A 16,883-nucleotide genomic window follows, 5' to 3' on the forward strand; every position below is an offset into this window, starting at 1 on the left:
CCCAGTTTCCTCATCTATAAAATGGGAATAGTAATAGTAATAGTAGGTAGCTCCTAGAGCTGTTCTGATGATCAAATAAAAAGCATTTAGCTCAGTGCTAAATTGACTTGTTCAAAGTCACTAAGTAGTAAGTAGCCAAGTTGCAATTTGAAAGTAGGTCCTCTGATTTCATCTGATCTTAGCACTCTTTCTACTGTTAGGCATTTAAATTCAGAGACAGAGAGACAGACACAGAGATGGAGGAGTGAAAGAGAGAAAGAGAAAGAAGGAGGGGAGAGAGACTGGGTGTGGGGTGTGTGGGTGTGGGTGTAAAGAGGACAGTTTATTCCTTCCATGGAGAAATAGGGCCCCTATTTCACAAAAGCTTGCAGACTTTTAAACGGAGTCATACAAGGTTGAGGATGCTGGTAAAGGAGGTAAAGCAAGATGCTTATGTGAATTTTGTTATTATTTAATCACTTGTCAGTCTCTCCCCCACCTCCCTTACATTCAGTAATTTTCCCTCTGAGCATGGCAGATGGAAATGGGTTCCCGGAAAAAGAAATCAAGACAGGAATATAGAAGGGGAACAGGGTTCTTAATCTTTCAGTCTACATACTGAGAGAAATTGGATTTCTAGAGTTCTGCTTAGGGAACTCTGCATCAAGAGAAGCTCATAGGAGTTGAGATCATGTAGCCAATTGACTTTCCTCTGAGTTCTTTCTCCAATGGCTGTGGGCCAGAGTGCCCTAGTTCTGGTCATTGTGAGTTATAAGTAGCCATTTTTTGGCTTCTGTCAGTTTTCCAGATGATGACACCAACTTGGCAGAAACATTTTCCCCCTTCCTTCCCATACTTTCTCTGTTTACTACTTCTTTTCACAATGGTCCCAGACTTTCTTCTTGCTCTACTGATAAAAGCCATATGAAAGTTGTCATTAAACCTGTATGGTCTTGTTGGTTGCATCAATCCTTGATCAACCAACAAGAACATACAGGTTTAATGACAACTTTCATATGGCTTTTATCAGTAGAGCAAGAAGAAAGTCAATCCTTGATCAGACCTTTCTTTGATCACTGAGTAAACAGGTATCATCATTCTTTTGTCAGAGGCTAGAAGATGGTTTATAAGTTCCTTGACTTGACATTGGAACAAATTATTCTTAATTGATTATTGCTTGTCTCTTTTCTTACTTCACCTTGTTGCAGGAGATAGATAGCTCTTTCATTTCAGAAAGACAAACAAGGAGTACCTTATCATAAGACATTTTTAAATAATTCTTTGGGGATTCCAACATATTTTACATTTCAGTCACTCTGTAATCATTTATTAAGACTTGATATATGCCAGGCACTGTGCTTTAAGAAGTTTAAGATTTAATGGGATATTAGTCTCTTCACCACCTTTTAACAAACTCTGTAAGATAGGAGCTGACTGTTAGTCCCATTTTACTGATGGGGAAACTGAATTCAAGTTTGAGGTGAACTTCAAATCTAGTGTCTCCTTTAAATTTTTATTTATTTAATTTTTAATTTAGGCATAAAACAAGCATTTCCATAACTGTTATGCAAAAAAACCAAAATGAAATGGTAAATCTATTATGTACAACTTGCTATTTCTTTTAAAGTTAACATGTAAATTTCTGTTTTTGTTCTACCCACTCCACCGTATGCTATACTAAATCTTGGAGAATGAGATGTTGTTATAAGTGTTTAAAGTAATGTTCTCACTCTGAATTATTCAAGGCATGTGGTATTATTCTCCTCCTCATTCCTCATTTCAGTTTTGGGCTGTTGTTTACCAATTTTCTTTCCTGTGTATCTTGATAAATTGTCAGGAGATTTAGTCTCCAGAGGTACAGGCAGAGTTGAGGGGATCCTAATAGACAAGAGCTGCAATCCATCATAAGAAAAATGGCCTTCTTCTTTCTGATGTAACTGTGGTGATGTGTTCTGAGCCATCAAGATCACTGTTAGGGAGCTTCTCTACATTCACGGTGACTTCTATTAAATGTAATGGGACTTAATAATGCAAACGGACATATTTTAACAACCTCTGGGAGCCACTGGCTAAGTAGCATTTCTTTAGGAGGCACTAAGTGCAAAATGGAGCATGAAAAGTGGTAATGTACTAAAGCAAATGAAAGTCATTGGGGTTTTTTCCCTGCTCCCTTGAGGGAATTATCTCCTTTCAAAAATGAACTTATCTAAATACCAGCCCTCCTGCTCATGTCTCCTGCTTGTTTCATTGTTGTAAACACTGAGAAGAGTCCTATGCTCGATCCTCCAAGGTCCTGTAGATCCTTTCTTTAATTAGCATTAAACTAATTGCAAAAGATTTAAAGTGGTCCCAAGACAATGTCAGGACCCAGGCTGATGACAAAATTCTGTGGTAATCAAATATTCTGCTCTCCAGCATTAGAGGCAGAATTATATAGTGGATAGAGTGTTGGCTTTAGGGTTCAGAATCCATCAGTCAACAAGTATTTTATTAATTAACTGCTTGCTGTGTGCCAGCATTGGGAATAGGTGCATAAAGAATGAAATAATTCCTATTTACAAAGCCCTTAAGAGTCTAATGGGGGAGACAACAAGTACGTATATAAGCACAGAAAGCATGAATATAATACAAATGGATAAATATAAACATAAATCAGATAGTTAAAAATCAAGATAATTTGGGAGAGAAAGCACTCTCCAGTGCATTTACAATTCATTTTACAATTATGAAAAGAAGTTGAAGACAAAAAACTAATATATCCTATTTCCTATGAGAGTGAATTTAACTATTTGGAGAAGAAATATGAAGATCCTTGAGATCTTAAGTCTTAAAAACTTTAATATTTTTGACTAAATTGAATGATGCAAAACTTTTCTCAGAAGTGACCTATCTTTATTATGAGGGTTTAAAGTAGCTTTAACTGGTATTTCACACAGTAAATTAGGTCCTTTCGTTACTGATTTCATTAGTAATTTCAATTGAAACATTGCAGATTAAGGAATTTAATAAAGATAAGTATTTACTTTGGAAAAGGAGGTTTTTACAGTTGGCTTATTAAATAAAATTTAATAAACGGGCATATAGTTTGAGCCAATTGATGAAGTAGTGAGATTAACAGAATTTGAGGTAACAAGATTACATTTGGGAATAATTGAAGTAGATTGAATTATAAAAGTAAAGTAAATTGTATAATTGAAAAGACTGAGGGGTGATATTCAGGTAAGGTTGGTAGATCTGTCTCTTACCTTGAAATGTCAAATATCAACAAATATTGCATATCAAGTCCTGCGAGTCTTAATGTCAACAGATATCCAACCTTTCTATTTCATTTTCATCATGCACTCTCTTTCCCCACCAAGCACACAGTTCATCCTTTCATCACCTCATGACTGACAACCTCTCTACATTCAGTATCTACCCAGTTGAGATACTTTTGCTAAATTAATTTTCTTTAAAAAAAAAATATTCTTTTTTTTAAATTAGCATTTAAATATCAAGAAACAAAACAAAAAAAAAGAATAAAAAAGAGGACTATTTATATCTTTGGAGGATATATTGTTGACAGAAGGTTCAAGCCTCCAACCCTTTTGAATTCATGGTTACTTTTTGTCTTCATTTTCAGACTCAGGCCAAAGGAGGAAAGAAAACTATTCAGACAGATGAATGGCGGAATGGCCCTATCGAGGAAAGACTGGAGTATGCCCTAGTTAAGGTAAGCTAGGAAAACTAGAACATCACTAGGTTGGAAGGAAATAGAATGGGGTCCTATCTAGAATGTTCTAAAAGTCTGAGGGCAGTTTTCAACTTTTATAAGTGATGACCTTCAGACGTTGCATGGTTTGCTCATTTGTGTGATCATTGGCGTAAGAGTCTCTTGGTGTTCAAGAACAAAGTGCTAATACAAGGAATTCATTAGGAAATTAACAAATTTTTGTTGAACCCTTAATTTGTGAAAGGTGCTGTGATTGTATCTGGTACCAGTTTTTGCATTTGTATTTAATATTTCTCTAGTAGCAGTATTTTTAAAAAGCCAATATTGTGTGGTATTTTGTAGCCCTACACTTCCTACTGCCAGGAAGGTTTGAATCATAGGATCATAAAATTTTGAATTGGAAAAGACCCTAGAACTCACCATGGTTCTTACAGACCTTTTCATTCTTCCATTTGCTCCCTTTGCCTCCCTACTCTTTCACCTGAGATTCTTGCCTCTTACTTTACAGAAAAAAATTGAGGGTATGAAATCGCTTTTCTCCCCCTTCCTCATCTCTTATCATTCAGATCCCTTTGTAATTATCTCCTCCTTTTCCCCGTCTTACATGATGAAGTAGCTGTCTCTTTACTAAGACTAACCTTCTTGTACAGACATTCCCACTTGATCCTATCTCCTCTAACAGATTGTTCCCTCTGTCATCCCCACTCTGTTATCTACTTCCCTTCCTGTCTGCTCCTCGCATCCCTGTTGCCTACAAACATGCCTGTCTCTCCCACATCCCAGAAGAGCCCTTACTTTATCCTCCTATCTCCATATCCATCTCTTCTGCTCTTAGTAACTAAACTTCTTGGAAAAGCTTCCATTTTTTTTTCTCTTCTTACCTCCCTACAATCCAGCTTCCAATCTTAACATCTCACTGAAATTGTTCTCTTCAAAGATAATAATATCTTAGTTGCCAAATCCATTGACTTTTTTTTTCTCCTTAGCATTATCAAATACATGTAAAGATAGTCTTCAGCATTCATTTAAAAAACAAAGCACAAAACATTTATTTATTTGTTTGTTTATTTGCAAGGCCATTGGGTTTAAGAGACTTGTCCAGGGTCAGACAGCTAGCTAGTAACTGTTGTGTCTGAGATCCTACTTCAGTTGGTGATCCCATCCACTCCCATAGATTTATCACCATCTCTATTCAAATGACTCTCAAATTTGCCTGTCCTGCTGCTGACTTCTAGTCTTAGGTCTCCAACTTCCTTTTAGACGTTATCAGATTGGATGTCCAGTAACTTGCCTTAAACATGCCCCAAATGGGGTTCGTTATCTTTTCCTTTTAAGTTTTTCTCATGTCTGTCTTACTTTAGAGGACAGCACTATCCCTTCATCTCTAAGATTGCAACATAGGAGTCAGCTTTGTTCTTCATATCCTCCTCTTCACTCCTCTATGTCCAATCTGTGTCCGAGGCCTAAGATTTTTACCTCTGAAACAATTCTCAAATATGAGGTCTTCTCTGATAGCACCACTACTCTTGTGCGGGCCCTTATCACCTTGTTCCTGGGTTCTTCTGGTAGCCGCTTTTGGGTGCTTCTGCTCATTTCTCCCCACTTCAGTCCATCCTTCACCAAATCAAAGAGATTTTCCAAAAGAGCATGTCCAACTGTGTCACTCCCTTGCTCAACAAACTCTAGTGGCCCCCCATTGCCTCCAGACTAAAATATGAGATGCTCTGTTTGGCATTCAAAGTCCTTCATCACTTAGCCCTTTCCTGTCTTTCCATTCTTCTCACTCTTTTTCCCCTTGCCATGTAATCCTTGATCTCGGGACACCAGCGTCTTGGCTGTTTCAGGAACAAGACCCTTCATCTCTTGATTCCTGATATTTTCTTCTGGCTGTCCTTCCTCAACTCCATCTACTAACTTCCCTGGCAATTTAAGTCCCATCTAAAACCCCACCTTTCTCAGCAAACCTTCCCCAGCCCCTCTTAATTCTAGTTCTCTTAAGGAATTAACCTCCTATTTATCTTGCATATAGCTTATTTTGTATATCTTTGTTTGCTTGTTCTTTCCCCCTTAGGTGGTAAGCTCCTTAAAGGCAGGGACTGTCTTTTGTCTCTTTTTATCCTCAGGGTTTAATACATCACCTGGCTTGTAGTAGACCTGTAATAAATATTTATTGCTTGATCTTATCAGACTTCCATTTCCATAGGCAAGTAAATTTGTGTACACAGACTTGCCCAGGGTCACACCTGTAGTTAGTGGTAAAGACTACACTAGAAAGCTTCTTTCCTGTCTCTTGTCCATTATATCCCACTTTCCCTCTTATTCCCACACCTGACATCTTGTTTTGTCTGCTTTTTACTTGAGTAGCTTTGCGCCTGGTAGTCTGCTTTGCACCTTGCTCGTTGTCTGTCTCTGTCCTTAGTCCTTTAACATTCCTCTCAGTTTCCCCACCTGTGAGATTTGATGAGAAAGCTCCTTCACATCAGAGATATCAGAATTTCAAAGTCTATTAGTCTATTTACTAGAAGCCAAAGCAAGGTTGGTTTTGCTTAGAATTTGTATTTTGGTATTTACTCTTAGTCTTCAGAAAGCCTGTGAAAGAACTGAGTTTTCAAATATGATTGTTAAAACTCTGTTGAACTTTTATTTCCAATAGTCTGTTTCTTCATTATTTTTTTCTTTCAGGGCATTGAAAAATATATTGTAGAGGACACTGAGGAAGCAAGAATGAACAAGGAAAAATATCCCCGACCACTGAACATAATCGAAGGGCCTTTGATGAATGGCATGAAAGTAGTTGGGGATCTCTTTGGTGCTGGAAAGATGTTTCTTCCACAGGTTGGCAAAAGAACCAGGGAGTGGGGATTGGGACGGCAATGATAGAAATTCTTACAGTGATGTGAGTAACAGTTATTCTGGAAGCCCTTCAGGACATGAATCAAGTGTCTATTAAGAACCTGCTAGGTGTGCTGCTGTGATATACTTTGGAGATAAAAAGGCCAAATTGAAATAATTTCTGCCCCCAGGGAGGTTAATAGTGTTTCAGGAGATACATGTACAATAGAGTGGGAGTAGGAAAGAGAAGAAGAGGTGTGTCTATATATACATACACACACATCTAAATAGTCATATTTTTATAGATTGAGAATACATGTAAAATAAATACAAGGAAGTTTGGTGGATCGGGCATTGGTTTTTGGTCTAAACTTTGAAGGAAACAGAATTTTACAGGTAGAGATGAGGAAGAAGTGAATTCTAGGCACTAGGAATAAAGGCAGCATTTACTATTTCTCAGGATTTTAGTCAAATTGGGAACTCAGGGCATTCTCTTCTTCCATTCATTCCACCTCAACCCAGTAAGGAAGACTACCTGGAAAATCTATCTTTTGTAAGACTGGAGCTTAGAGATCACCTGAGAATACTCTTTCCTCTATATTCAAATCTTCCTTCCCCCTTTCCCCTCCCGAAAAGAAAGAAAACAAAGTCTCAAATCTCCTTTTAATGCCTCCTCTGGAGTATAGATGTTTAATTTGGTCTACTGATGCTGACATCCCAGGATGATTTAATTAAAACAAATAGGGTCTATGAGACCTAGAATGTATTAATTTTTATTTTTATTTTATTTTACTTTTTTATGGCTAGCAGTGACTCTTAAGCTTAATTTACATTTGCAGAGGTGTTACAAAATCATTCAGTATTTATTGAGCGCCTGTGTTTGCTAGCCACTGTGCTAAGTGCTGGGGGAGCATACCAAGAATTATAAGACATACTTTTGCCCAGATTTAATTGAGGAGACTAGGAACAAATGTACACACAAAATTAAAATATTGGTGAAAAGGATGTCACAAAATAGAGCCTGATCTATTGCCCAATAAATAAATTCATTTCAGCAAACATTTCTTAAGGGCCTCATCATTTTCATCTCCTGGCTTTCTTCAAGTATCAGCTAAAGCCTCATTTTCTACAACATTCTTCACATTCAAGGGGATACACAGTGTACAAAAGTCAGTCAGTACAAAATACAGGATAGAGAATAGGTGCTGAGCCTATGATTTCATAAGAATAGAGAACTTCTTGATATGGAACTGTCTTCTACAAAAGCTAATATTTTCTCTGTAACTTATAATTTGGAAAAACCTAGAGCAGAATTGTCCAGCACACAGCTCCCAATACTCCTGAAAGTGGTTTGAACCATACTGAAATGTATTCAGGGAATTTTGAACAAAAGTAAATTAAACTATAGTAAGATAGATAATATAAAATTTAAAACTAAGTCAATATGTAGTTGCTTATAGCAACTTATAGCAAGAATGCTTATGTATGGTTTAGTGTGCCTGCTCCTGCTCTTGTTTTTATTTGAGTAATAACTCAATTATATCATATGTGCTATTTATTATACATAATAATTCATATCATTTATATAATTATATATTTTGCATGTTTATATATAAATATATTATGTACAACAATTAGCTGAAGTCAGAGAAGGCTTTGTGTAGAACTGGTTAAAGGAAGACAAGGGAATTCTTATGAGAATGGAGGAGGAAGAACAATATTCAGAAGAAATGTCATTGGGAACTAGAATTGTCTGGGAAAGTTTGAGAAATATGACACTTGAACTGATAACCCTTGGAGGATGGTAGGATCTGGATAGAAGAAGAAAAGAGAATAGCATAAACAGTGTGAAGGGAGGAAAATATAAAACCACTTTTGGCTTTCACTTCTATATCCTCCCGTGTTTGATTTTATTGACTATTTCTAATTTGTTAATTGTCCTTGATCTCTCGTAATGTGAAAGCTTATTGTTTTGTCAAGTGATTGCTAAAATGGATAGAACATTGAGCCTGGAATTAGGAGGACATCGGGCATTACTAGTTGTACCCTTCAACAGATCCTTCAACTTCTTTCAATTTCAGTTTCTTCATCTTTAAAATAAGGATAATAATAATAGTAGTAGTAGTTCCTTTCCAGGGTTGTTTTGAGGATAAGATGTGATAATATTTGTAAAATGCTATACAAATGCTATTAGGTATTATATGCTCTGGAATTTCCACAAATGGATCGATGATTATCTGATTATTTTTGTCTTTCTAGGTAATAAAGTCAGCCCGTGTCATGAAGAAGGCAGTTGGCTATCTTATTCCTTTCATGGAAAAAGAAAGAGCGGAAAAAAGGGCTCTTACTGGAAATGTGGAAGAAGAGGCAAGTCATTGTATGCTTCATTTGACCCTTTGGAGGGTTGGGTTTTTGAATTGGGAACAGATAGTTTTGCTTTTGGATTTTGCTGAGGTCATATCTGGAATGTAAAGGAAATAGCAGACAATTCCTTGAATTAGTTGATAGTGCAGGGAATAGTGCATGGGTCTGAAGTCAGGAAGACATTTAACCTGTGTGATCATAGGCAACTCATTTAATCTCTGAATGCCTCATTTTTTTTTTTTCCCAACTATAAAATGGGAATAATACTAATACCTACCTCATTGGATTTTTGAGATTCAAATAAGCTAAGTCTTGTGTAGTGCTTAACACAATGTCTGACACTTAAAATGCCTTCTTAGCCCTTCCCCTCAGATATTTAACTAGCTATGTGAACCTGTACAAGTTAATTTACTTATCTCTACCTCTGCTTAATAACACTTTTAAAAAATATATATCTTTTAATATAATGTACTATGTAATGGTAATGTTATTACCATTTTATGTATATAATATATTATATACATAAAATGGTAATAACACTTATCTCCCAGTGTTGATGTGAGGATCAAACAAGATAACAATAATAAAATGCTTACCGTAGTTCTTGGCTCTTAGCTTAATAAATACTGATTTTCTTCTGATTTTCAAATATTAGAGTATCTTTAAGTGAGTACTCTTTTGAATTCTGTGTTATCCCTAGCTGTGGATTATTCTTCCAATGAAAATCCATAATTTTCAGATGAAAGCAATTGAATGAGTGATGAAAAGATCATTTATTAAGTGTTTCCTTTGTTTCAGGGATAATGATAAGTGTGGGGACACAAATGCAAAAACGGTCTCAAGGAGCATACGTTTGAATGGGGAAGATTGCAGAGGAGTGGTGATATTTGGGGTTGGTAGTGGACAACAGGAGAGTTGAGTGGAGAATGATGATCTTTACCTGGGCAGGAGTTGGGAAGTGGTGAGGAGACTAGGAAGATGTTCAGAGTACAACACAGGGAGCTTAGGGATGCTTAGGAATAGTAAGCTCTTCCCAGTTACATGCAAAGAAACCTGATGGCAACGCAGAGGCAGAGGGTAGAGAATGGCTTCATAGCCCAAAGATGGCTAAACATAATTTTCCTTACCAGTGTTTGACCCCTATTTGGTAGTGGTTTTTTTTGGGGGAAGAGTGATAGTGGGCAAATCATTTACTATTGTGTGACCAGTCTTTAGCTTTGTTGGAGTCCATCCTGCCTCCGCTTTGTTCTGTCCACATAAAGTCCTCTAGTTTGGTTAGCTTGGTAAACTCACTGTGAAGTACAAAATGTTCTGGTTCTTAGCACTTAGAACCCTAAATGTTATCATATAATTTTGTACAAAGTAGGCAGTTCCATTTGATCATGCCTGACAAAGATTGTTCTTTGGATGGCAGTAATTATTGCTCTAATAATGCTATCCTTTCCCTTCACACATTGGTTCCATATGTAGTAAGATTTTATCTTAGTGACTTATTGAGGTAGAGCAATTGGTAACATATCTGTTTTACAGATTAAAAAAAAGTTTGATTTTCATTTTTAACATTTCTGGATGCTAGGTAAGAGCTTTCCCTTGTAACAAAGAAAATCATTTAAATAGAACACAACAGTTGTATGCAATACTCTGTACCTGTTGTCTACTTCTTAAAGGAAAGGTGGGAGGTCATCTTTTCTGAGTGACTGCGATTGCTCATTAGAATTGCTCAGCATTTGGCTTCATCTTAGTGCTACTTTCATGCACACAATCTTAGTAATTTTCTATGTTACCCTCCTGATTCTGCTTACTTTGCTTCTGTACTAGTTCATTCAGGTCTTGAAATGTTTTTCTATTTGTATTTAGCTGCATTCCACATTCTCTCTTTCATGCTTCTTTGGTACCAGTGATGCTTCTATTGGAGGTGCAGGCTGAGCAGTGAATGCTACTACCACTTTGCGTAGTACTTTTTTTTAAAAAAAGTTTTTTGTTAAATACAGTTGTTATCTCATTAAATCTTGTTATTAGGATTTCTATTTTAGAGATGGGGAAATTAAGACAGCCAGAGGTTAAATGATTTGTACAGCGCCACACAGCCAGTATGAATTCAGATCTTTGTTACTCCAGTTATCCAGAGCGCTATTTAGCTATTACTCCATGAATCACTGCTTTGGCTGGGGTTTGCAGGTACAGTGGCTAGGTGTAGAATAAATTTCTGTCTGAACTCAGCTGGTTTTCATGATGATTGAACCATGATCATTACCTTATATTCTATTCAGGTATATTATTGGATTAAGGATTGGTTCTTTCTTTAGCTGTCAGTTTTGGATTATACAGTTCTGGATTTTGTGTTAGGTTATTTAGGTTTTTTATTCATAAATGAGTCTCTTTGGCTTACTGTTGTATTAAATACATTTCCATTCTAATGTTTGACTAAGAAACATGATCTGCTTCAAGCCCTTCACAATAAAATACCCACTTGCTTAATTTTATACCCACAGGACCCTTATCAAGGCACCATTGTGTTGGCGACTGTCAAGGGTGATGTGCATGACATAGGCAAGAACATTGTAGGTGTAGTCCTGGGCTGTAATAATTTCAGGTAAGAATTTCAAAGGTTCATATCTTGGACCTTTCTTCTCTTTAAACAGTCATTCACTGAATAAAGATATTTTAAGCACCTACAATGTGCCGAGTACTGTGCTAAGAATTGGGGATACAAAAAAAGACAAAGGATAGTCTTTTCATCAAGAAATTTAAATGGTTTAATTCAAGAGATTTTTTTTTTAATTAGTGTCTAAGGGAACATAGGGATGATCAGGAATTAAAGCATTTGCTTATTGTGATCAAATGGCAAGTAATATAGGTAGGTACTGTTCACTCCAATGACTATTGGTACCTTTAAAAAATTATGAATAAGTTCATAAAAATTATGAAAATAAATAAATGTTATTTTATTTATAGTTCTAAATTTTTTCTTCCGCTTTCTCCTCCCTCATGCATTGAAAAGGCAAGAAAAGTAAAGTCCATTATCAGTATGTATACTCATGCAAAACAAATTCCTATGAAAGTTATATTGAAAGAAAGAGGTGGCCCAGAATGGGGAGGGAGGGAAGAGAGGGAAAGGGGAGGTTAATGGGGGAGAGGTAGAAAGGAAATCTAATCCAATCCAGTCCCTGCTTGGATATGCCTTCTCAGTCTATCAGCTCTCTTCTTTGCAATTGTACTGAAGGCTTCTACAGTTGATTGCTTCTCACATCCTCTTCCTTTTCCCCACCAAATTTATAAGATTTTGCAGCTCAGGTCTTAGGAGGTTTTATTTAATTTCAGTCCTGTATTTATTAGTAACGAGGATTATATTTAGATGGGAAGATTATAATTGTCTTTATATAGTACTTTATAGTACCCCATACAATTAAGTGCTTTTAAAAATTTATGATGAAGCTAATTTTTTGGATTGACATATACAAAGTGAAGTTACCTTGTAGTAAATGTCAATGTCAAGAGGATTCATCCACTATACAATGGTTTCTGCAAGCTAATAGATGTCCTGTAATGACAATGCTTGTTAATCTGATTACAATGGATTCTTTATAATGAATAATCCACTATAATTAATTGTATTCTTGGGTTCATGTCAATTCAGGAATAAATCTCAGTTGAGTACTTTTACTTTCTTTATGCTGTAGTTATAGAAACAGAGTTGATTTTATAATTTTAAGTTCTTTTTTGACAAAATAACTAATTTGGTTACATGAAATTGAAACCTTTTTCATAAACAAAATGAACATTTTAAGAATATGAATGGTGGAGTGGGAAGAAGGCATCTCTAATGAAGGTTTGCTGTCTTAAGATATGTACAGACAACTGACAGAAATATATAAGACTAAAAGCTATTCATTCCCCAGTAGAGGAGTGGTCAGTAGGTCAATAAGCATTTGTTTAGTGTATGCTTTGTTCCGGGAACTATGCTAAGCATTGGGGTTTCATAGAAAGGAAAAAGACAGTTAGTTATTGAATAGAGGAAACATTTTTCAAAAGAATTGCAAGCTATTAACAACCATCTGAAAAAATATTTCAGATTTCTCTAAGAGAAATATAAATTAAAAACAACCTGAGTTTTCACCTTACACTCAAATAATTTTTTTCTTCAGCATGTTCCTTCACTACAATGAGAGAGCACCAGCTCAGGTTCACCACACAATCCTAAAATTAAGACCTATAATTTTTAATATTGTACTCTTCATACTGAATGTAAAATACAACAAAACCTTTGGGAAAATCAAGAGCATTTGTTATAATGAGTGCTTAGCAATATTAAATATATTCTTCATATTTCAGGGGTAAGATGTTGTATGTCCAAATCTCTTTTGAGAATGGTACTTCTCAATCCTTTATAGCTGTTGATTTCTTTTAGCATTCTTTTCTTACACCTATTTCCTATGAAAGTGGGACAGGAGTTTAGTTGTAATTAAGCTCACCAGATACTTATTTTTGAGATGCTATCTTGCTAGATTTGGTCATTGCTAATATTAGTCAGTAGATAGTTGAAAATATCGAGCTGGGAGTAGGTTTTTTTTTTTTTTTTTAATGTGAGGATATTTGGGAAAAAGTGATACTTTTCAGAATATTCTTCTCTCTTGAAAGTACAAAATATTAACAGTTGTAGTGTGTTACTAATTTAAGCCAGAGTTTTGGCTAATGCATTCTGCATGAAAAATTTCTCTATTTTCTATAAAAGTGAGATTTTTGTCTTCATTTCGGTCATGGAGAAAACTTTGTGATTACTAATCTAAACCATTAGATTTTCCATTTTAAAAGGCAAAAAGATGCCCTGTTTCTTAACTGAACTTGCCCAGTGGCTCATGGTTTATAACTTAATTATTTGGGCCACATGGCTGAGTCACACTGCATCCTGATAGCAGCACACCTAAGTTGCCAAAGCAATAAGTAGGAAAAGGCAGCCTTGTAACTGCTGAAAGTATAAAATTAAAGACAACTACAGCAAATATTGGACATCATAATGGGGATTTGGAGTTTAGTTTGGAGAAAAGTAGCCCACATCTACCAATCATCTTGGGAATGTATCCTACTTTATTTTTGTTCAGTGATAATTAAACATGTTTCATCTTAGTCTATGCCTTGAACAAATTTTATATGATGTTTTATACATGCGCACTCAAGAAATGTTTTACATTACCATCTCTCCCCCCCATGCTTATTATCTTTGCAATGTTGGGCAAAGATGCTTGACCTCCTTGGACTTCAGTTTCCTCATTTGTAAAATGAGGGATTCAATTAGAAGGCCTCTAAGTTTTCTTCTAGTTCTAGATCTGTAAACATGAACTTATTTTTCTTTAATTTTTTTTTTTATTTTTGAAAGCTTTTTGTTTTCAAAACATGCATGGATTATTTTTCAATGGTGACCCTTGCATAACCTTGTGTTTCAGATTTTCCCCTCCTTCCTCCCACCCCCTCCCCAGATGGTAACTAATCCAATATATGTTATACATGTTACATTCAATTTGTTTAAACATATTTATACAATACTCTTGTTGCACAAGAAAAATCAGATCAAAAAGGAAAATAAATGAGTAAGAAAACAAAATACAAGCGAACAGAAAAAGTAAGAATGTTATGTTGTGATCCACATTCAGTTCCCACAGTTACATAATACTAATGATGAACTTATTTTTTTTAAATTTTGTTATATTGTTTTTTTTTTTTTTTTTTTTTTAAATAACTTTTTATTGACAGAACCCATGCCAGGGTAGTTTTTTTTACAACATTATCCCTTGCGCTCACTTCTGTTCCAATTTTTCCCTCCCACCCTCCACTTCCTCCCCTAGATGGCAAACAGTCCTATATATGTTGAATATGTCATAGTATATCCTAGATACAATGTATGTGTGCAGAACCAAACAGTTTTCTTGTTGCACAGGGAGAATTGGATTCAGAAGGTGAATAAATAAAAAAAAAAAATAATAAAAAAAATAACCCGGGAAGAAAAACAAGAATGCAAACAGTTTATATTCATTTCCCAGTGTTATTTTTCTTTGGGTGTAGCTGCTTCTGTCCATCATTGATCAACTGAAGCTGAATTAGGTTTCTTTGTCAAAGAAATCCACTTCCATCAGATTGCATCTTCATACAGTATCGTTGTTGACGTATATAATGATCTGGTTCTGCTCATTTCACTTAGCATCAGTTTTTCCAAGCCTCTCTGTATTCATCCTGCTGGGATGAACTTATTTTTTAAAGATTTTTTAATATTTTATTTTGATCTTTCTTATTTGTTTTTATAATACCAAGTGAGAGATATTGAGTTCAGGGGAAGAAGAGACAGGAGAATATGAGGAAGATTGCATGAGTGGGGAAGAAGGGAAAATTGAAGGGAGATGTTAGGTAAAGATAAACCAGAAGAAATCAAGCTCCTGCTATCTCACATGTGGTGCTAGGCCATGATATACAATTATAAGCAATGGAACAATCCTGTGCTCAAGGAGGAAACGTGAGAAAGGGAATAGTAGTGGGGGAAGTATCTCTGTGCAGTGCCTTCTTTTGTAGTCATTTCTCTTAAATCTTTTCTCCCTATTCTCCACTTCTTCTTTTTCTTCTCTTTTCCTCCCTCTTCCATATTCTTTCTCCTTTCCATTTATTCCTTTGGAGGGATTTGGGGTTAAGTTGACTTGTCCAGAATCACACAGTTGGTAAGTTTCTGAGGCTGGATTTGAAATCAATTTACTCCTGACTCCAGGGCACCATCCATTGCAACATCTAGCTGCATCTCTTTTCTGTTTTCTGTCATCTGTCTTTCTGTGTCAGTCTTCAATGTTAAATTCAGATAGCCAAAGTTTTATTAATAGGACCAACAGAACTTATGTAGTGCCAGATGTAGTGCTTTCTTGTTAACCCATACTTAATCATTTGAATCTAAGTCTTTCACAACTACTAATGAGGTTTTATCCTAGATTTTATTTTTAATGGATTAAAAAAAATCATTTTAGCATTCTCAGTTGTGAAATTATATAAAACCAATTTATCAAAGAATTTAAAATTTGTCCCCTAGTTTTATAAATCTATTCAATAAACACATCATATAAAATTGGGCTGCAAAAAATGATACAGGATTTGTCATTAGAAATAAAAAGAACCAAAAAAAAAAAAAAGAAGAAGAAAGAAAGAAAAAAAGAATCAGTGAATCAGATATTAGTTTAGCTTAGAGATTCCATATTTTCTTATGCTGACGTCCAGGAAGAGCTTCTCACATTGATGTTTTCGTCATGATTGAGGACCTTTTGGTCTTGAGCTGTTTGATCATAAAGCTTATGAATGGAGCCTGTCTTTCCTCAGATTCTCTTGCAACCGGGGAATTTCCAGAGGAACACCTATTTATAATCCTTCAGTACTTAATGGGCCCAATTAAAATTGTTAGCCTCCCCTTTATCTCCAGCATTTTCTCATTTTCTCAATTTTTTTTTCTCCATAGGGTTATTGATTTAGGAGTCATGACTCCCTGTGATAAAATATTGAGAGCCGCTATTGACAACAAAGCAGGTAGGGTACAACTGTCGGTATTTTCATACCTATTTACTAAATGACTGTCCATCTGTCAGGGAATACTAATGTTCTTCCAGATGTGTGATCTATGGGGATTTACAAGTGAAACAATTTAAAAAACTCATTATCTGGTGGGACTATCCCAGGTGGTAGTGAATTTTATTGCATTTGGGATGTGGAATTTGGGAAAGCAGGTTAATATTCAATGGAACTTGTTTATAACTAAGGTTCTGGGAGAATCTAAACATTTCTAGATTAAATATCTATTTTTGTGGTGTATAATTTTGATGAAGTACTTTCATATCTATATAATTATGTGCCAGGGCTATATGCTATTGGGTACTTTCCCAAAACATTATATGCTGTAACAGTTTCAAATCTCGGTTTATGTTAGCAAACATGATCAAAAAGTGGTGAAAAAAATCAGCTTTTAGAAAAGCTTCCT

The 16,883-nt window shown here is 35.5% G+C and overlaps 1 protein-coding gene across 2 annotated transcripts in view; it reads left to right on the forward strand.

The window, feature by feature from the left end:
- Positions 1-16,883, forward strand: part of MTR (5-methyltetrahydrofolate-homocysteine methyltransferase) — a 114,043-nt gene that overhangs the window by 62,394 nt on the left and 34,766 nt on the right. For both annotated transcript variants that reach the window (XM_012547946.3, XM_023502056.2), the window contains exons 20-24: positions 3,602-3,691; positions 6,374-6,526; positions 8,783-8,890; positions 11,380-11,480; positions 16,368-16,435. In XM_012547946.3, the coding sequence (XP_012403400.1) occupies positions 3,602-3,691; positions 6,374-6,526; positions 8,783-8,890; positions 11,380-11,480; positions 16,368-16,435 (520 nt within the window). The remainder of the gene's footprint in view (positions 1-3,601; positions 3,692-6,373; positions 6,527-8,782; positions 8,891-11,379; positions 11,481-16,367; positions 16,436-16,883) is intronic.

The sequence above is a fragment of the Sarcophilus harrisii genome, chromosome 4 (assembly GCF_902635505.1).
Source record: "Sarcophilus harrisii chromosome 4, mSarHar1.11, whole genome shotgun sequence".
NCBI lineage: Eukaryota > Metazoa > Chordata > Mammalia > Dasyuromorphia > Dasyuridae > Sarcophilus > Sarcophilus harrisii.